Below are 22188 nucleotides of genomic sequence, written 5' to 3' on the forward strand. Positions count from 1 at the left end.
ATTTTATTATTATAATTTATTTGTGTTGATTTATTTTATTTTAGATATGTATAATTCTTGACACAAATAACTAAATCCGCACATAAAGCATAACTCTCGTAATCATTTTGCATATTTCTTTCTTAATTTATACCAAAATAGGTACATGTATTAGTTTTGATAAAATTGTTAGATAATTTTTGAAAAAGGTAAAAAAAAAACTAAGTGAGAGTTAGGAAGATTAAAATATATTTATTTTGAGATTTTTTTATAAGATTTATATATGGTAGAAAAGTGTTTCTCAACTAGCATTAGATAAAAATTTGAATACAAAGAAAAACAAAAAATTGAAAGAAAAAAAAGTGTGTCGTGTTGTTGGGATTGATCATTTTTTTCCCTTCAAATTTGATGAGAATACAATGATGATTTAAATTCATCTAGAAGAATATATTAAGGAAAAAATATACAAATGAATTCACTTATAATAATAAATTAAAATAATACGCTTTTAATATATTTATCCGTTTATTTTAATGTTATCCAAGGACACCCGACGCTCAGATAGCCTGAACGATAGAGAGGATTACAAGGTACAACCAGGCTGATGCTCTGCCATTTCCGCTGAGCTCCGCTCCCGCATAAAATAACCCTAGCCGCAACTTCTCCTATCCCACCGGCGCCATGGGCGCTGCTCACCTTCTGACCCCCTGCTTATTCTCTCCAGTTCTCTCCCCTCGGCGGCTCTCCCGACTCCCCGCCTTCCGGGTTCAGAGGCGACGCGCCCCGTTTGTAGCCAGCCGTCGGCAGAAGCCTTGCCTCGCCTGTGGCGCCGACACTCTGGTCGCTCGATCAGAGGGGAGTTCGCAGGCACTCCCCTCCGACAAAGTTAGGGCGGAGGGAGCGGAGCTGAAATCTTGGCTGCACCAGCATGGATTACCGCCGTGCAAGGTTGACCTTAAGGAGAGACCTTCGCATGACGGGAAGCATCACCCTATTCATTACGTCGTGGCCAGTGAGGATCTGCAGGTAGGATTTTGTGCGTTGTTTATACCTCCTATGGCGTCTTTGTTAGCTTCCCCACTTTTTATACATGTTATATTTGATTTTTCTCGGCAGGCGGGTGATCTTGCATTTTCGGTGCCAAACTCATTAGTGGTGACCCTGGATAGAGTTTTGGGAAATGAAACCATTGGTGAGTCCGCAAGATAATTTTGTAGATTTTGGACTTTCTTCCAACTATGTAAGCGCTTCTGTGCAGATTGAACCTTTATGTTTTTCTTGAGAATGAATTGCTTAAGCAGATGCATAGCCATGCTACTTACCTAAAACCGAAGGGAAGTGACTCTACACGCAATGTTGTTGTCTTCCACTTAAGTCTACGAACTCTTACCTCATGCATGTAGGAAATGCTAGATCTCTCAGTGTCCTGTTTCAGTGGGATATTGTATGGATTCATGTAAAACGAGATCGAATGAAATATTGGCCTCCAAGTTCTGTCAGCTATTCAAAACCAAGGCTACTTAACAATTTTTTTATAAATAAACTTCTGGTCATTTAATGCTGATCATAGGAAGTGGATTATTCCATTGATCTTGAAAGTGGAGGGCATGACTCATAGTTGTTAAATTATTATGACATTTTCAACGAGAGTGAAACTTTAGTTCTCATACGTATAGTAGATACAGGAGTGATTTACAGAATGTGAATGGGAAGCAAACTTCTAGTTGACCATGTTGAACGATCTTAGATTTTACTATCTAAACCTGTCTAATTAGTATACTGATAGTTTGTTAATTTGTATTTTTTTTACTTTGTCAACTTATGAAGGTGTTGCTCAATCATTGATGGGAGTAGCAGTTAGGCTTCAAAAGCATCCGAGCTCTTCTCTGGAATCCTAACCCTAAAAGAGTGGCTTTGATGCCATATAAAACTTGAGTATATGCAAATCTTCTATTGTGTTTCTTCATGAAGGGATAAGTGTTTCATGGATAGGCTCATGATAAAATCCTACTAATAGTGAAGGACTAAAGCCACTGGACCAATAACTGAATTAATCTAATACCTCTCAGATCAACAAACAACAATAATGGAGAACCAGATTTTAGTTTCTTTCTAGTTATTGAAGCTTACATTGTGAGGGATTTTTCTGCCCCATGTCAAACATTTGGTGAAGTTCTTCATACAGTTAAGGCTGCTCCTTGTACCTGCTTTAACTTATTTGCTTTGCATTTTTCAGCTGAATTATTGACCACAAACAAGCTATCTGAATTAGCCTGTTTAGCACTATATCTCATGTATGAGAAAAAGCAAGGAAAGAAGTCATTCTGGTACCCATTCATCAGGGAACTTGATCGCCAGCGAGGAAGAGGCCAGCTAGCCGTGGAATCTCCTCTTCTTTGGTCTGAATCTGAATTGGCCTACTTAGATGGCAGTCACACAAAGGTAATTGCTATTCAGCCAATAGACAGAAATTGTACACATGTTGCTTTTAACCTGGGAATATGCTTAGAACCTGTTGAGGCTAAAAGATTAGTATTTATAAACATAGATTGCATATTAATAACCATTCAGGCTGAAGTTCTTGAAAGAGAAGATGGAATAAAGCGAGAGTATAATGAGCTGGACACAGTTTGGTTCATGGCTGGATCACTTTTTCAGGTCTTATTTTAATAATCAGACAAGTCTGCAATGTTCTAATTAATCTTTTAAAACTTATTGATGAACTTTCATTTTCTCACAATTTTTTAGTGTGATACAGCAATATCCCTTTGACATCCCTACAGAGGCTTTTCCATTTGAGATTTTCAAGCAGGCATTTGTTGCAGTACAGTCATGTGTTGTTCATTTGCAGGTAATTGTTTTGTACTCAATTTTATTTTGCTGATGTAGATCATTGAGTTGCCACCAAAGCATGATTTGTTATCAACATTATTCTTTCTGGTTGGTTGGGCACATTTTTTATGAGGTGACGGACTATGTTCACTTACCATGTAAACTGGTTGCACTGCCATTCACATGTGGGGTAAAAATCAATGCACTGAACCTAGTAATTCTTTTGCCCATGGGTGACATGACATCCAATAATCCATGGGTTGCATTATTTTGTTAACTGATTACTAAATGTGTCAAAACTAGTATTTGTTGTGTGTTGTTTGCACACATTTTATTTGTCAAATTGTGAGTAAAAAAAGATAGAATCATTTTTAAAAAAAAATTAGGTTAATTTAGTGAAAAATAGCTGATTTTCCCATCAAGTGCAACTTGAGTTTGAGCGAACACAGGGGAGATGGTCTTTGTGGCTCACTTGAATTCTAGCTTAAATGGATCAACCTCATCTTTGCTCAAGATGAGTCATAAGATTGACTGCTCAGGCCTACTGTTGCTTCCTCTTTGCCACTAGCTAAACCAATCCCTTCATCCATCATTATTGCTCAATATCAACTGGGAGAAGTTATTACCTACCGAGAGAGAAGATAGTACCATTCTTGACCAATAGTAGCCTCAAAACCCCCTTTCCACATTTTAATAATGTATCATTACTTAATAACTTTACATTAATAAATATTTTATCATTTATTGTAATATATTATAACAATAACTTATATGTTAAAATAAAAAAATATTAAAACAACAACAGAAAAAATAATAATAATAATTCTATTGTTAACAAAATGGAAGTTAGAACATATACTACTATAAGGAAAGTATGTATCTATGTATCTGATAGATACAATTCAAACTCGCAAAAAAATCTTTCCAACACTATATAAGATTTAAAATCACAACTGAACGTCACTTGTAAAACCAATTACAATAGGCAATTCAGCCATCATACCAGCAGAAAATATCAATCATTCCAGTAGCTCACATATACACTTTCTTTACATATGCATTCTTAGGAAGCACCAATACAAACCATTATGTTCAGCACTTCACAGTAGCAGAAATTAGCCATCACCAGTGGCAACAAAAAAGAACCTTACAGTGTTCTAAGGCAAGAACTAAGCAGTGCCTTCTACATAATAATGTGAAAGACTCCAGCAGGGATCAGCCATTAATATAGCATCAAATATGCCTTGAAACAGAATCGACTGCAACTCCACTCATCAAATTTGACAAATTGCTCCAAATAAGTATTACATATCTATCATTACTACAAAGGAGGTTTGTGTGGACCGAGTGAACAAACTTAGGATGATCCAAATAGCAACTTGGTCCTCATAAGTAGCCCAGTTGATCCTTTTGTTTTCTGCTGTTGTTTCAGTTTTTTTTTAATCATAACTACACTGCATTGTGGTGTTTGGGACACAATAAAGGGAGAGCAGCCTACAAGAATTTGGGGCTTTCTGATTGCAAGAGGAGAAAAAAGTGATGACTCTGTAGTGACTGTTTCATCTTTTCCTGCCCCTATGTATTAAATGAAAGCTGGTGTTAAATAGATGAAGTGCTTTTGGTTATTTTCACCATATTTTTGCTGCAGTTATGAAGCAGCTATCAAACAGAAACTTCCAAAGTTTCCCACAATCTCATGGTGGCGACTTCCTTGACCTTGCATTTGATTATTTTTGTCCCAGTTATGTTTTCTACATTTATTGGTTAATTTTACTGATGATCTTGTATTGGGATATTTATGAAACAACCATACCGACATGCATTGGAAACATCAAGTGCATTTTTGAAAGAACAGCACACAATGGAAATTATTTCCATTTAGTAGCCATATTTTGAATTATTCCTTTGTTTCATGGCCTTGTTGAGTAGTCATAGACATTGTTTGTTAAGGTAATTGTTTCCCTCAAAAGCATTTTCCAGGTTTATGGGCCTTAGTTGTTAAAATAAAAATTAAAAAGTATGAATCAACTAGAAGATTCAACCTTATTATAGTTTTAACATTGAATAATTATATATTATTTCCATGTTATCATATTATTTTAATATAAACTATTGTAATTGTTGCAATTTAGTATTATTATTTTGTTGCAGAATATCTAATTATTATGAATACTTGTACTATTCTTTTTAATTTTCTAATTATATAAATTTTTAATTAAATTTCTCTTAAAATACTTAAGTCTTTTTAAAATAAGAGACTAAACTGAAAAGGCATAATAGGAACACTTCTAAGTGATATGCTAGGACCTAACTGACCTGAAATTTGGTGACCAGAACAAAGGGTTGTGAGCACAAATAGTCCAATGGACCAAATAGAAAGAAATGCATGAATCCAACATAATTGAAATCAACAATAGATATACATTATTAGTTTCGTTCTCATTTGATATCTTACTAAATATTCAACAGTTAGAAGTAGGAATTATTCCAATCAGTAATAGAGTACTGTATTACATTTATATAATTATTTCTTGCAACTAAGTATCAGGTTAAGTATCAAGAAACAATAATAATTATCTAGGAGTATAAATATTACATACATATAAATGGCCACAGGTTCCCCAAAAAGCATAAATAAATTAGGTTTAAGCACTCAACCTCTTATCGATAATGCACAACTCACTCCAATATAGGGGACTAATCCCCATTATAAGAAATCAATAAAATGCTGAAGGCCATATTGATAATTCCTAAGATCACTCCAATGTGAGGGACAACCCAATATAAAACCACCATTTATGTATTTACATGCATAATATGTTGAAACGACGATTTTCCGACTACTGGGTGGGACGTGGGAGAATAGATATTGATATTTTCTTTTCAATTCTTGTAAATAACAAAGCTCAAACACGATATTCAATATAAGGTTGTACATGTGTAATCAAGATTAAAGTGTGCAATGTGCAGCAGAAATAAAAGACAATTCATCACAAGCTAGCAAAGCATCTGATATGGTTCAGAGACTCTGCTTCTACTCCATAACCTATGATGAATTTGGTCTGTCTTCAAATCCAGTAACCCTCTCTGCTTTTAAATAAGGTAATAAAGTAATCCTCTAGAATAAGCATCACACATTGCTAGACCTCCTTGCAATGGTACACTATGGAGCACTAAGTGAAACACTCTCAACTAGACTTTTCTGTAGTTGAGCATCCCTTTGATTTGAAGGTCATCCTAGACCAAGAAAAAACTAGACACCCTAAACCCTAAACCCTAATCCCTTTGATTTGAAGGTCATCCTAGACCAAGAAAAAACCCTAAACCCTTTGATTTGAAGGTCATCCTAGACCAAGAAAAAACTAGACACCCTCTGCCCAAACAAACCATCAAGAGCTTTCTCATTTCTCACGACCTATCTATGTCATCCTAGCAAATGGTGTAAGACAATAAGAACTAATTGCTTTTAGATCCACTCTGAAATCAATCATAAGCAATGAGTATAAATGAGTAAATGTCTCTCCCTTCCTCTATAGATAAGAATCTATCCCTTAATGAGAAGAACCTTATCCACAAAATCCACAGATGAAACTTTTCATTTGCTTCCTAAGCCTTTTGGTGTTCCTTTTTGACACTTGAATAAGAGGGAGGATGATTACATATTTTTTTGTGTAACCATTCTTTGCCAAATGATCTACCAAACAAACCTTGAAACAAGGCTGAATGGCTCTTTTTTGGTATTTATATCGACGAAAAATCAATGTGTTGACCAACATCCAAAATATGATCGTCAAGAGACTTCAATGTTCAAATCTGGGCAGTATTGATTCACACAAACCCAAATTTAGTTGACAGAAAATGTTACAATCCAACATGGGTAGACTAAAAAGTAGCTTTGGTCGACACACCCAATTTGGTCGATCAAACATGGAAATTTGGTTGACCCAATTTGTGTCCATGAGTGAATCAAGTTTGTCTCAATTTGTTTGACCATCCAACAACTAAGAGTCAACCTATTAATTACCTTGTAGTATCTAGAATGAATTTCCTTAGATAACAAACTCTGTTTATTGAATAAAACATGTACCCACTAATAAGAAGTCATGCAACCAACAAATAAGCAAGCATAATAATGAATCTGAGTCTCATCTATAAAACATAGTTAAGTATCACCTCTATCCTTCTGTAGTGGTTATCTTATATATATTTATTCCAATCTTTTTAAAAGGATTAGCCTAGTTCACACTTTTATCCTTTTTGGTCGAATTGCCAAGGTGTGTAAAGAAAATACTACACATTAGTCGTTCTACAAGAGAGTGGTAATTTTAACATTTTCAATACGAGCACTACAAGGATCAAACAATCTCAAAATTATGTAAAAGAATAGAAGTGTAACGATCATTATACATTCTGTTATTAAAGAAAACACCCAAATTTAACCATATGAAAACAACCTAATCTAGCATGGAACTCCATGGTAATACAATCATGCCACAACACACCTTGTTCATGCTAGCCTTTGTTTTTCCCCTTTTTAAATTTAAAAACACCATTTTAGGCTTCTTTTAGTATTTAGGATACCCTACTTGATTTCTACAATCTTTGAGATTATTATTTGATTCATGCATAAGGTTCTTATAAAAATTGAGTTCAACGAAGGAGAACACCTACACTATTAATTACTCTAAAAAGGTACAATTTGAGCCTTTGAAATGACTTAAAACCTCTACTAAATTTCAATCTATAAAATAATAGCCAAATCCAACAAGCAAGCGTGATTTTCATGCTTCTCAGGAGCAAAGTTGCAGGGAGGTTTACCACGAGAAGATCTGAATCCCTTCTACCTCTTTTCCTTCAAAAAATCAATATCATCAACTTCATCAAAAATATAATTTTTGTCTAGGTTTATCCAAATAAATGAAGGAAATAACTCACAAAATCATCCTAGCCTCTTTACAATCCAAAAGAAACAGAAATTGGGTAGATTTTCACCTTAAATCAAAGAGGAAAACTCTTCCACAAGAAGCCACAAATGCTTTGTTCTTGGATCTCTCCTCATGGTTAAGAGAGAGAGAGAGCCCTCCCTTGCGCTAGCCAAGGGTGGGGGGGGGGATGGCGGGATTGGATCTCCTCTAAGAGAGAGAGAGAGAAGGGGGGGGGGGGGGATGGATGGAATGGTTCTCTATTAAGGGAGGAGAGGGGAGATGTTCTCTAGGTTGTCGACCAAGGTGGGGGGAGGGGTGCACAACTTGGAAAGAAGAAAGAAATCACTGGATAAAAAGAGGTGTTCGACTTCCAATTGAAAAAAAAAGAGAGAAAACTCCAAGATTTAACCCAAACCACATATTATTATGATCAGATCTTGCTTCAATCATATCTACCCAATTTGCCTCCAAATTGATGAAATTTTAGCCAAATGAATGTTAATTATGTTATTTAGTTGAAGGCCTCAACACCAAAACAAATAATAATTAGTGCAAATCAAGAATATTACAAAACACATTTTCTTATTTTTATTTTTCATTCTATTTATCTTGGCATTTACCTGTAGTTCCTGTTGTCACGTTAGAGATATATATGTTTTTTCTTACAAAATCACGTTATATGTTTTTTTCTTTTAATGGTAAATTTTCAGACTTTTTTGCTTGTCTTGTTTGTTTATTTCATTTAGAACAGAAGGTAACTTTGGCCAGAAGGTTTGCATTAGTTCCTCTGGGACCTCCTTTGTTGGCTTACAAGAGCAACTGTAAAGCAATGTTAACTGCTACTGATACTGCTGTTCAACTAGTAGTTGATTGCCCATACAAAGCTGGAGAGCCTATTGTTGTATGGTAATTTTTTTATTTTAAAAATTATACTTATTGTAGATGTTATGCCTTTTCCAACTAGCCATTGCTCTACTGTGTTCTCTTTGTAAATTTGCAAGGTTATATTCACAGATATCTCAACTATATTTGATAGGTGTGGGCCCCAACCGAACTCTAGGTTGCTTCTCAATTATGGTTTTGTTGATGAAGACAATCCTTATGACCGTATACTAATTGAGGTGAATCTCACATTGACTCATCTCGCTTCACTAGCACCTCATTTGCTTAGTCGATTTGGTATAACTTTCTTCCATATGTGGACTCCAGGCATCTTTAAATACAGAAGATCCTCAATACCAAGAAAAGAGAATGGTTGCTCAGAGAAATGGAAAGCTATCTATCCAAACTTTTCTTGTATGAGAGCTGAGCTTTTTTACTCCTAAATTTTCAAATAGATATAAGATTGCCTCTTTTTTCAGGTCCATGTAGGTAGAGAAAAGGAAGCCATATTAGAGATGCTACCATACCTCAGATTAGGCTGCATTTCCAATGCAGCTGATATGCACTCTGTCATTTCTTCTCAAGGCCCTACATGTCTGGTACATTAGTCTATCCACTTGGTTCTTTTAGTTTGAAGACTGGCATTTCTTGATTTCTCAGATATTTTGACCTTTCTGTTAACTGTGAAAGTGCTGATGCTGTAACAATTACTTGAATATGCCTTGTTCATCATTTATTATTTACAGTTGTGAAACAAAAAAAACTAATTCTTAAATATTTAGGTTATAATCAATGTATCACATAATCAAAATTTCTTTATTTATGTGGTTAAGATTTTTATTTATTTGACAGTTGACTTGTATATATGTTTGGTTGTGCTTGTGAAAGTATGCTGAAAGCGATTTTCTAGTGTTTTGTTGAAAAATGTAATAACCCATGATTATCCTATTTTTGAATTTTTTTATTTATCTAGTATCTGTAAATGTTATTTTTTTGTTTAATATTTTATATTTATAATGTATTATTTATTACTTAAGTTTAATTATGTTTATTAGTTTCATCATATCTATATATTTTGTAATTTTAAGTGTCTTTTTTCTTTTTAGCATGGACCAAGGATGGTTCAATTTGGGCTGACTTGAGCCCATCCCTTTTTGAGATTTGGTAGCGTTTTAAACTTTTAATATGTTCATATTATTGTTTTTATATTTTGTGTAAAAAGATTTGGTAGATCATAACTTATGAAAAAGAGGCCCCAGCTGTCTTGACTGCACTAACCAATTGAATCTAAACTGAGAGTCAAACTGTTAAATAGTTTATTGGCTCAATCTTTTCAAGAAATTTAGTCTCTAAGAAGGTTAAACTTATACCCATTGATGTTGATCTGCTTTGCTATGTTGGGAAGCAGTAACATTTGTTGTCTATTTGAGATATCCAAGCACTTGAGGTGTTCCTACTTTGGCATGGAGCACTGACCAAGTGGCAAGGCAGATTTCTAAAAGCAAAAAATGCTGAACACTTTCATATGTCTACTAACCTGGTGTCTAAAGATTCAAAATATCCTGATTTGAAATGAGACATTGAGTAGTCACAAGGATGCCATGAGGAAATATTATTGACTGACTAGTCACTCAGAAAAAAGAAATGAAGACAAATTAAGCCAATACTGTGATTTTGTATCGTGCAGTTTCTTTGGGTCCATTTCTGAGACATGGAATGAAGCCTTTGTTGTTTCTCATTGTACTTATTTTGATCCTTGGTTGTGACAATTGGAAAGTCCAACTCCATTATTTTTTTGTTGTCAATCCAAAAGGTTAGATTGTTTGCTAGTTCAATCAAGGTGATATGATGTATACTTGGATAAGTTCACAATTTCTTTTTCTTACTAATGGACGCTGCTTGGAATGTTCTCTTGTATCACTTGTGTCAGAGTACATGTTTGTACAACATTTAGTTATTATCTTGCAACAGCTAAGCCCATGCATGGAGAGAGCTGTGCTTGACCAACTTGTAAACTACTTTGAGGCTCGGTTGGCAGCCTACCCTACAACTTTGATTGAGGATGAAGATATGGTAATGACATTGCAGATAGTACTTATTTCACAGTATTCAAATATGTACTAATAAGCAAGTTGGTATCCTTTGATTACCAGTTGACAGATTGCAACCTGGATCCGAAGAAGCGAGTTGCAGTTCAACTAGTTAAATTAGAAAAAAAAATGATTCATGCTTGTTTGCAGGCCACTTATGGTCTTATACATGAATTACCAGATGACACAATATCTCCTTGTCCAGCTCCTTTTATGCCACAGTTGAAAATTTAGGTATTTACTCTCGTTTCCATTCCAAATTAGTCAATCATATTGAATCATACTCAGAAGCAGCTAATCCTTTCAGGGATAAAGAAGATTATAAGTAAAGCTCTTAAAGAGTGTCAAGTCAGCATCACCTAGTTGGTTTAAGACACTTAACTTTCTGAGTAAGCCTGTAAAAAATGAAGTTTTAAATATATTTGGATTATGCTTTATTAGCTGCTCGACTATTATATCGTAATAGTTGCAATTTCTCCTAAATACAATGATGCTTGATAGATTCATATTAGTTATAATGGGGATGCTCATCAATTGTAATATGTGATGGGGTTAAGGATGGTAATTAGGAAACATTAGTTTGCAATAATTGAAGATTAATATGCAAATGCTGGTGTCTTGCTAATGCAATAGAGCAGTGAATATGAATATGTAAAGTGTGTTCAAACTTCAAAGATAGGTGGGGAAAATTGAATGGTAACTTAAGCATAATGGGATATGATTGCAAAGCTTGAAACCAATTAGATTATAGTTCTGACACCCCACTAGTGAATTATGGTAAACGTTTTCTTTATTAAATTGACAACATCACAAATTCAAGGTCTCAACCATCTTTCTCCAAGACAATTTTCACCTAATTATGGATACAATGCCTATCTGAACTTCAATTGTTACAAGTCGTAACTATTAATCTTCAACTGCAAATTGATGATGCATTTATGATGTACCTCTGCTTCTCTCTTTTTCCTGCCTCTGCTTCATCGATATGTTTTAAGGCTACATGGCCTTCAACTTGACCACTCTAAGATTGTCCTATCTTTATGGAGTCAAAAATATTAGAAACATTGGACTTTAGTGGGAGTATGGGACATTTTCAAGGATTTGGAGTATTCCTTATCCATCTTGATGCAACAGGCTAATCCAAACCCAGTGCTGTTTAGGATGAGGAGAACCATAAATTAAATTAGTCTTTCAATAGTTGAGACCATAGCATCTCTATTGCTAGCTAATAAGGTCCAGAACCTATTGGTGGTTATGTTACTCGATTAGATGTCCTATAACTTGACCACCCCAAGACAGTAGCTTTATCGAGGTTAATATAAGAAATATCGGATTGCGGTTGGACATTTTCAGGGTATCAGCGGCAGATCCCTATTTGGCCAAGGATTTGTGATATTCTTGGTCCATCTTGATATGGATTCACAACAAATCTTAATTTATATTAAAAATTCTAACATGATATGATGCTTTAATAAATAACTAACCATTCAGATTTGTTATAGAATATGATATGATACATTGAAATTTGAGTACTTCTACTATTAAAATAATACATGTTCAATATGATTATTTCATGTCCAATTACGCCTTTCATATCCATGTGGGATAAAATTTGGTTGTTGTTTCATATCCATGTGCAACAACACTTGGATGTTCACACTTTGAGTGGACACTCAATATCTTTGTTCATCACATGTAAAATATACTAGAAATAGTTATGTTAGATAACCAAAGTTAAATTGTCTAAACCTATGAACCTTAGTAGATATATGATGATACGCCTTTCATATCCATGTGGGATAAAATTTGGTTGTTGTTTCATATCCATGTGGAACAACACTTGTGTTCACACTTTGAGTGGACACTCAATATCTTTGTTCATCACATGTAAAATATCTAGAAATAGTTGTGTTAGATAACCAAAGTTAAATTGTAAGGGTAGTCATAAAATCTATGAACCAGGATATAACCAGAGCTGTGTTTATCACTTGTCTAAACATTCTTAATCTTATTTTCTTTGTAAGGGTAGTCATAGTTGCATAGAGCTCAATGGAGGACCCAAGAGAAGTTGGATTGATGACAACAACGATGATAGATGAGATGTGTTAGTTTGTTAGACACCTAGACCCAAACCCATGTATGTTCTTACTCGAATCTGAGTAACATGGAGATGCAAAATAACTGAAGAAGGAGCCAAGGAAAACATCAGAAAAATGGTAAATTTAGCTGGAGGACATCAAAAGCAAATGAAATTAGATGAAATGATGTGAACCGATCAATTTGTTACAAAATTAGATTAGATACATCCGTATCTTGCTCACGGAAGCAATATCAACTCATCTGCAAAAATAGGGAATGGTAAAAGGCTGAAAGGGGATAAAATGGTAGAATAAGAGATGGCAGACTAACAAATTAGATCCCATCTTTCTCAGAATATGCAATTGGGTGCAAGAAAGGAGAGCTGTGAAAGACTGACTTGCTAGTTTGGAGAAACATGTAATTGTGAGGTGCGGAGGAAAGAAACATCACAGTCAAAGGTGGAAGATTTAGTTGATTTTGATATTATGGTAAAGATTTAATTAATTGCTAATTTGACATAGGTATTAAAGGCAGATTTAATCTGATTAACTAATAATGCTATTATCTCAATTAAATTAGTTAATAACTAATCACTTAACCTGACAACAATAGTAATAAACTGCTACATAAATAAGGAATATAATTAATACTATACACACCGGAACTATTAACTTGATATATTAAACATCAGCAATATAGTAGTTAAATAGTACCATATTAACTTCATATTATTATATTACTAATAACTAAAATATGATTAATAATTTGATTGTTGTATTACACATCTAATATTATTTGTCATCACATACATAAAAAAATTTCATTTTATTGTTATATTTTTAGATTTTTCTATCAATTTCAACTTATCCGAATGAACGATTGTTGGGTATTTTCACCACAAAACTTGATATTAAATCTGTGATTGTGCATGCATGGGCAATCCACTGTACTGTTAAACACTGTAATTTAGGGAGAAAATAGATTTTAAAATAAGGGTTTCTGCTATAACTTACTAAAAAGAGGCTTTGCACGATTTATGAAAAAATTGGCTTTTCTTTCTGAATCAGCTTAGGGCAAAGGCAATGTATGGATGACTGGTACAAATTTTTTGAATTCTATTACTAATAATAGGAACAGTTCAATACATGTAAGACAAATTGTTACAAATGGTTAATTGTTAGTTTGTTAATCGTATATTATCTTTGTTGTATTTTGTGTGTTTTATTTCTATTGGTAAATGGATCTCTACTTGGCCCGATACTAATATTGGTAGTATTTTATTTAAAGAATTTAGGTACTATCAGCAAGTCTAGTTCACTACATATCTGAAGCAATATGCACGAATCCGTTCCATCTGTCTGTGTGGTGTTCCAAGCTTAACCTGTGATTTTTTTTTTGTTGTTTCAGGGCGAATGTTCATCTGATAACGTTTCGTGGCCAGTAAATATTTCCTTGTATTGAAAAGTCAACTGATTTCTAAGGTCGTGGGGGCAATTGCAGTAGCTGTGTTGTACAAGTTAGTCATTTTTTTTATACTTGCAAAGATGCTTCTTCTATATGGTTTCTTATTCCTGCTACGTATGTGCATACTGTTTTGGATAACTAAAGGATCCTATTATTTGATTCCTTGTACATATTGTTTTAGATAAGTGGGGTTTCCTGTTATTGTTTCTTTCTAGAATTGCGATTGTGTTGTGAAATCACTTAGTCTGAAGTGAGATTGGTAGAGTCACTACTGATTTAGTTCGTTCAATTGCATCTGATAACTGGGCTTGTTCATGGTTGGTATGCCTACCTTATTGTTATTTTTTGTCATCATATGCTTCGTAATTGTATTGAGTTGGTACTAGTGAGGCATCAAAATTCACCAGCTAAATTTCTTTTTGAAAATTTTCAATCCTTATCTAGTTTTTCTTTATGAGATCATGCAAATCCACTAGATGGGTAGTGATAGTCACTTTTGGTTTAAAGGTCATTTTTAATCTGAAGAGTGGAAATAGATCAGCAGTTGAAAGACAAAAAAAGGAAAGAGGAAACCAGGGAAGGAAGGAGAAAAAGAGAGAGAAAGGGAGGAACTCAGAGGCAGTTGTTGCTACGAGCTTGCAGCGACTTTGCCTCTGCTCGCAACAGTCTTGATGCGATTTGCAGCAGCTAGGCAGTGACTGAGCTTGCGGGGGTTAGCTTCAGTCATGAGCTCGTGGTGGTTTGGCAATGGCTGTGAGCTTGCAGGGGTCTGACCCCGTGAAGATGACTTTGGTGGTTCGACAAACGGAGGAGAGGTTCATGTTAGCACCAAGTCATGTTTTTATAAAAAAAAATTCAATAAACATGAATAAATGAATGTGAAATAGGATCACATATTACCTTCTACTATTGATATACCAGCAGTAAAATTTGAAGCCTATCTTTTCACTTCTCTTTTAGAGTTTGTAGGCTTTCTAAACACTCTAATCCTCTTTTTAGATGGTGCAATTGTCTTAATGAAGTGTGTGTATTTAGGGACCTCAAGGCAAATACAATTATGGTTGAGGCTGATGATCTTCCTTCCAATGTGCAAGGAAGGTGGTCCAACGGTATTGCTGTCTAGAATAGGTGTCTTTGGGGAGCGACGGAAAGGAAAATCATTGCAAGCCGATGGTATGAAGGTGGCAATGCGATGACCAAGAGGATACTCCTTTACAGGAGTTGGTTTTTTGCCACTTAGGTGAGGGAGCAATGTAGTTCCCTAAGAGCAGACGGAAGAGTAAACGGTGTAGTTCCTGAGGAGCAAAGGATAATAAAAAAGAAGGATAGAATGCGAGAAAAAAAAGATAGAGCTTTGGATTTTTTTTTTGCAGAAAATAAAAAGAAGCTGAAGTAGGAAGGAAAATAATAATTTCTTTATTTTTGCTATACCCTAGTTCTATATATACCACTGCTTATGAAGATTAATAGTATATAATGTGATAAATATGATACTCGCAATTATAATATATAATCACAGTAGTAGTTATGGTTGCAACAACAGTTATTAAAATTTGCCTTTGAATAACAAATGATTGATGATCCGGGCTCAAGCAAGGTGAATTACAATGCAGAAAGTAAACTCACAGGATCGTACGGTTGGAAATAAACCATCCTCGAGTGGTGTCTGAGTAGCTATTTCATTTTACTTACAGGCTCGTGGAGATGGTTTAAGAAACTGTTCCTGATCGAAGTTATTGAATAAATTTGTACAAATGAAACCGAGCAATAGAACCTCGCATGGAGCAATCCCGCTTTCGCCTCACGGCTTCCACGGTGCCGGTGGGGGCGGCGATGCAGGGTACATGGGCGGCACGGCTGAGAAGATGGTGTTCTTGTCGATGCCAGTGCTGCCTGTGGTCGTCGTAAGGGAGATCAGCGCCGCGACGAGGCCTGCATTTCCCGCCATCGTCGGCTCCGTGTAGCCATAGTTGGTCCGGACGTCCGAGAAGCGGTCATTCCTGTCGGGGCCGCCAACCATGGCTCCGGTGATGGTGTTAGGATTATCCGTCTTGGCGTCTCTCCACCTGTACCCGCCGGTGCAGGAGTACTTGACGCCGTTGTGAGGGATGGACGCTCCCCGGTGGTGGACGTGCTTCGGGTACTTGTTCCCGTACCCCACAACGTAGCTCATCTGCAATGGGTTGTCTCCTAAGATGTAGTTCACCTGCCATTTTATCCGACCACGACTGAATTAGCTATTTTGTCCTTATTCAAACAAGGCCGGCCGGAAACAATTAAGTTACCTGAGCTCTTGCGAAGCTCCGAAGGTGGTCGGTAGATAAGTAGTAAGGGCCGCAGTAGTAGCCAGGCACGTTGGCAGCGTCCAAGTAATCGGCGTACAGGGAGGAGAGGAAGGCAGCATTCACGACGTATTGCAGTGGCTGAGGCCGGCCGTGATTTAGTTGCACTAGTCCACCTAATCGCATCGATATTAATTAATTAATTAATTAATTAATAATTAGAGTTTTGTAGTTAGATCGATGCTTAATTTACATTAATTACCTGGTGTGTAGTTGAAGACGTTGAATCTCTGAAGGTCCATGCAAATGTTGAGGCCGGTGGCATTTTGGTAGCGGCTGAGGCTCTCCTCGTAGGGGTAGCCGGGGTTCAAGAAGAGCCTCAGGCGGGTGAGGAGCAGCTGGGCGCCGGGCAGTTTGTTGTCCCAGCTGAAGACGCCGAGGTCGGGGATCTGCATGAAGGCCTTGGCGTTCTTGGGCAGGCGGGGGTCGGTGGCGAAGCGGGCATAGCTGTCGTTGCCGCTGGCGTAGTACATCCACGCCGCGCTCCACATGTACTCGTCCCAGTAGCCCGTCGAATTGTAGAACAGCGCGGTGGCCAGGTCCGCCCGGCTGTAGGGCGTGCGGTGCCCTGGGTCGCGCGCGAACTTGTACACCGCCGCCGCGCCCCGGAGCAGCTTCTTCGAGTACGCCGCGTCGTCGCGGAACACGATCGAGGCCGCCGCCAGGGCCGCCGCGACCTCCCCTCCCAAGTCCGGGGCCGAGCTGGCCGTCAGCACCTGCCGGGGGTAGTCCATGTCCTCCGGCCGCATCCAGCAGTAGTGATCGTCGGGCGACGTCGACGCGTTTGTCGCGGTACCAACCTGCACATGCTCCAGCACTTCATCATCAATCGCCGCATGCACTTCATCGCAAAAGTAGAAGAATTGCATGTCGATTCCTTTACCTGGCTGTATATCTTGCTGATGGTGGTGGCTGAAGAGTTGAAGGTCTTGAGCAAGTAATCCGTTCCCCATTTGATAAGGTCTCGGACATGGTCGTATTCTCCGAGATCCTTGTACTTGTCGCTGTACTCGACCACGGACCAACTCAGCAGCGTCATCGAGAACGCCATGGGGAAATGGAACTTTATGTTGTCGCCGGCGTCGTAGTAACCTCCGACCAGACCACCCTTCACGTCGTCGAGCGTCGACCCGTCGCTGAGCGCAGAGTCTCCGCGCCACGGCACGCCGTTGTTCTTGGGCAGCCGACCAGCTGCATGCGGATCCAAGAAAAAAAAAACGAAAAATTAAGTTCCAAGTGTTAAAATTGCGATTGATCTGCAATGAAATATTGGTCTCTCACATTTTTGCGCGTTGAAGAACATAAGCGCCTTGTGGAGGGCTTGCGAGTACTGGTCGGGCGGCGGCGGCGGCTTCCTGTGCTTGGGGATGGACTTGGCGATGATGATGGGAACGGCGATGACGACGAAGGCGAAGAGGAAGGCGTAGAGGATCCACTTGAGGAGCTTGCGCTTGACGATGAGGCAGCCCAGATCGACGTACTTGTCTTTCTTCTTCGACTCCTGCGGCCCCGCCAGCAGCCAGCTCTGCTGCGTCTCGTCCAGCTGTTGCCGTGAAAGCGCCGCCCGGTCCAAGTCCATATTCCGGCTCTGCTCGTCGTCAGTCGTCGCCTCCGCGCCGATCTCGAACGTCCCGCCCCAGTGATTCATCGAATGCATCTTCGCTATTCCAGTGCACCCAATCAACCTTCAATTGCAGACTAACGAAATGCGAAGATGAAGGCAACCAGCTCTGTCTGAGCTCTTATTCACATCGAGCTATTCTCAACGCGGTCGTTCTCCTGTTCCTTTCGTTGGCAATTAAGTGCAAACGATCGGATCGTTGACTCCGAGGCCTTTATTTTTCTCCATTTTCCCCCTGTCCTCGATGCGACGAGGAGTTTTCTATTGCAGAGGCCATCTGGTTTTCGTGGGGAAAGCGCCATTGCCGGGCATTGACTTCAGCTGAGCATGAGCATATGGTGGAGGTATAAAGTATTATGGAAAAAAATGGCGCATGTGGTGAAGGCGTCGCAATATCAATATCATTGGTGCATTAGGTACCGCCGTTTAATATATTTCGAATTTTGAAGACCAATATATATATATATATATATATATATATATATATATATATATATATATTTGATTTAATTTTTATAATTGCAAGTGATCTTTTAATAAATTCTCTTTTGCCACTCCCACTTCACCTAAAATGTACTTGGTTTTGCTTTTCAATAGGTCTAACAAAGTGAAGTCAATATTAATTAAATGAGGGATGGAAAGCTTTTTGGTTGTAATATTAGAGTAATTACTTTGTTGGAGAATTATAACTTGATTATCTTATTTTGATATGTTTGTCAAAGAATTTCAATTGAATTTGTTTGTGTTACTAATATGTGCATCGAATTTGTAGAGATTTGATAAAGTGTTCATGGAGTTTACATAGTTCATACTTTGATGCGGTCGAATTGTCCCATTAGATGTCTTGATCAAAGAAGTATGTCATAAGATATCAGAGGATTTTAAACTCCTTATGGGATAATTAAAGAGAATGAAATTCTTGGAAATCTAGAGGAAAGCACAACATTGAGGTTGATACAAAGATTAAGACTTGAATGCATGAGTTATCTAAGATTACAATTATTTGTACTTTCAAGCAATAGTGTTAGACATATGTATACGACTATATGGGGTTTTATCTAAATGATGGCTTAGCTCGTAGTAAGTTTTCGGCAATGGGACAATAGGTTCTGGGTTGTGATCAACATGTAGGCTCAATCTCAAGATTTGTGAATGCTCACAAATGTATAAAATAAATTAAGGATCTTCAAAAAATAGATTCAATCAACTAAGTCTTGAGTGAACTCAGTATATATATATATATATAAACTCAATGTTCCAAGAACAAAATAGTTCTATTAAGGCTCCCATTGAATATGGATCCAATTGACTAAATGCATAAGCAATCAATTAGACATGCCTTTCACAAGACTACCCAATGAATCGTTAAGCCAGTAACAACTACTTTTTAGATTTTATGTGTGAAATTATCAAGATCAAGGGCTCAAAACCAAATAATGTCGGCTACAAATTAAAGGCTTTTCCTTCAACTTCTTGGTATTGTGCTTCTCTCTCATACTTTCATATAGATATATTTGTTGAGTGAAGAAAATATTTGTATAAGGATTCTTTGCCTTTGGAAAAGAGACTATTATAATAGATTTGCAAGAGTGATTCACTTAATGAATCAATAAGCATTGGAGAAAAAGGCACAATACTCTAAACCATGTGGAATATAATTTGTTAGCATTTTTATTATTTGTATTTATTTTAATTGCATTTATATATATTTGACACAAACAACTGATTCTCACACACAAGCACTTAACAACTAACAGTTTAATTGTCCTTGTTGTAGAGACCTAAACCTAAACCAAACTAAATGTGGTCTAATTAATGAAAGGCATCGATGATGGCGATCCTTAGCGATAATTGAGCAATTTTTATAATTGCCCGATTCTGACTGAGTCCTTTGCCTACGCTGTGGCGTTTTATTCGACGACTTACATACACATGCAGAAGCAGCCAGTAATCTCAGTATCTGTTAGCTAATTATAATTTTAATGGAGGAAAAAGCTGTCGAGAAGTTGGCCCCGGAGAGGCGTAAAGAAGTAGGCATCGCGTAGTCAATTAAAAACAGAGAAAAAGACCAAACAACAGAGACATCTCACCTGCCTGGTGCATCGCAGCAGTTGGGAGTAATTGCGACTTGGGAAAACACAGAAGACTTCTATCGTCAACCTTGATCGCAATTAGATTAAAAATGAGCGGTGGCATCCAATGAGGTAGTCTTAATCTAATGACAAAAAACATTATAATCTATCTTCCATCTCTAACTGTGAAACATCTCCCTTTCTCATCTATATACCGTGTATCAGCATTTGAGTTCACTGGATTGGAATGAGAACAGGGTCATTACTGATAATTGGGTTCGTGGATAGAAAGTATAACTTGGTACTGGTTCTTTATATTGTCATTACTCTCAATTCTCCTTTTTAAATTATTTTCCTACTGATGGACTTCATGAATAATGACTAGGAAGACCTTCCACATGTATATTCCAGTGTTAACATGGATGTTATTGATTTGCAGAAGAAATTTAAGGAGAATCAAGATGTCAGTACAAGTGTCAGATCGGAGCTAGCAGTTTGTCAGCCACTGTTTCTTGTCACAAGTCTTCAATTGCTCCCCGGTTGTAATATTGATGAAACCTGGAACTAGCAGAGTGCCCATGGAGCTCATAACTCGATGAAATCAAGTTGTAATATTAGAGGACATGGCATGACAAAGTCAGATGGATTAGTTCTTCATGATTTGAAAGGTGCATAACAAGGTGGAATCAGGGGTGATCAAAGAAGGATGGTATGAAACATCTAAATGATTGAAAATTTTTAGCATGATAGACTTTAGAATAAAGACTTAGAGTTCATCGGGATGACATTGAAGACCTGAAGCAAGTGTGCATGAGCTACATCATTGAGGATAATGTGAAGGTTGAAGGCTCGGAGACAAGTGTCTTTAGGCAAACATCATCAAAGACGACGTGAAGGTTAAAGACCTTGAGGCAAGTGTCTTCGGAAAACATCATCATCTTTGATGTGAACGAAGGTTGAAGATGATGTGAAGGTTGAAGTCTAAGAGGCAAGCATCTTTGAGCAATGTTATCCAGATATTGAAGATTCGTAAGCTATGAGAAGAGTTGTGAGAAATTATAATTGATTTTAATCATAGGGTTTACACTTTTGTGCAGCACCATCAAGGATGGCGTGTATGGAAACATATAATTTTTGTATACCTAGTGGTTGGTAGAGAGCCTTTGATGCTAGTGCAAGCTTTGCATAGGGTCTACAAAGGTGTAAAGCAAGTGAAATCAAGATCTTAAGGAGATTCAAGCAATTGGAGGCGAACCTCTAAAGGTTGGAGGTTTAGTTGACTCAAGAGAACATAATGCTTATGCTTGGGCTCTATAGAGTTGAAACTTGAATGCAATCCGAGCATGTGATGACTAACATGGACTTGTTCCACTAGCAACTATCATGTGGAATTTTACTAATTAAAAGAAAGGCATACTGTGTGTGTATTTGGCAACCATAGACTTGGTCAACTAGTAGTGATGTGCAATGCTTGGCTACTATAAATTTCAAGCTAGAATGATAGTCTTTGAGCGACAATGACTGAAACGACTAAGTCATGCAAGGGATTTTGGCAACCATAAAATTGTCTTGTTGGACAGGCACCACACACATGGAATTAACCACTGTGGACTTGGTTTGCTAGCTCGTCAGCGCGTGTTGGTTGCCATAGACTCTACTGAGTCCATAGTCCATGTTGATTATCAATTCTCAATCCATTTAGACTTGATAGAATTGTGGTCCATTTTGAGCTGGTCCATGGGCATGCCTCAATCATTGTGATAAGATTGTTGCCCTGGGCAATGGTATAGTAGTAAGGTGTTCAATGGTTTACTCAAATATTTATGATTCAAATTTCCACTATAGCGTCTTCCGTAGGATAAAAAATTTGAGATGTTGACTGTTGGACTTAAATCTAGATGT

General features: G+C 37.2%; 2 protein-coding genes across 3 annotated transcripts; one reads left to right on the top strand and one right to left on the bottom strand.

Moving 5' to 3' along the window:
* The first annotated feature begins 550 nt into the window (after positions 1-550).
* Positions 551-14540, top strand: LOC141841349 (uncharacterized). Of its 2 annotated transcripts, XR_012602795.1 has the most exons (13): positions 551-1005; positions 1096-1171; positions 2216-2421; positions 2551-2637; positions 2738-2830; positions 8488-8642; positions 8773-8857; positions 8946-9032; positions 9098-9217; positions 10590-10691; positions 10772-10942; positions 11016-11097; positions 14195-14540. XR_012602795.1 is itself a non-coding variant. In XM_074729507.1 (11 exons), exons 1-11 carry the CDS (start codon positions 661-663, stop codon positions 10940-10942), a joined length of 1527 nt encoding a protein of 508 aa, XP_074585608.1. In that variant the 5' UTR covers positions 551-660; the 3' UTR covers positions 10943-10946. The 2 variants fall into 2 exon arrangements, 1 of the variants encoding a protein (XP_074585608.1); XM_074729507.1 differs by lacking the exons at positions 11016-11097; positions 14195-14540 and having other exon boundaries at positions 10772-10946.
* A 1254-nt stretch (positions 14541-15794) lies between these two features.
* On the bottom strand, positions 15795-18290 carry LOC141840963 (endoglucanase 12-like). The gene is made up of 5 exons (XM_074729073.1): positions 17875-18290; positions 17477-17784; positions 16796-17393; positions 16537-16709; positions 15795-16457 (listed from the first exon to the last, which is right to left on the bottom strand). The coding sequence occupies exons 1-5, from the start codon at positions 18248-18250 to the stop codon at positions 16053-16055; spliced, it is 1860 nt and encodes a 619-aa protein (XP_074585174.1). The 5' UTR covers positions 18251-18290; the 3' UTR covers positions 15795-16052.
* Positions 18291-22188: the final 3898 nt, after the last annotated feature.

This window comes from Curcuma longa, chromosome 11 (genome assembly GCF_044706935.1).
Source record: "Curcuma longa cultivar G26 ecotype Majalengka, Jawa Barat chromosome 11, ITB_CL_G26_1.1, whole genome shotgun sequence".
NCBI lineage: Eukaryota > Viridiplantae > Streptophyta > Magnoliopsida > Zingiberales > Zingiberaceae > Curcuma > Curcuma longa.

Bases quoted from the DNA above. Each gene is read 5' to 3' on its own strand.
- LOC141841349 (XM_074729507.1), top strand. From the start codon at position 661: ATGGGCGCTGCTCACCTTCTGACCCCCTGCTTATTCTCTCCAGTTCTC. The intron at 2,638-2,737 runs GTCTTATTTTAA...AGTGTGATACAG, and splicing joins TGGCTGGATCACTTTTTCAG to CAATATCCCTTTGACATCCC. The intron at 9,033-9,097 runs GTATGAGAGCTG...CTCTTTTTTCAG, and splicing joins TATCTATCCAAACTTTTCTT to GTCCATGTAGGTAGAGAAAA.
- LOC141840963 (XM_074729073.1), bottom strand. From the start codon at position 18,250: ATGCATTCGATGAATCACTGGGGCGGGACGTTCGAGATCGGCGCGGAG. The intron at 17,394-17,476 runs GTAAAGGAATCG...GAGCATGTGCAG, and splicing joins TCAGCAAGATATACAGCCAG to GTTGGTACCGCGACAAACGC. The intron at 16,710-16,795 runs GTAATTAATGTA...CGATGCGATTAG, and splicing joins CGTCTTCAACTACACACCAG to GTGGACTAGTGCAACTAAAT.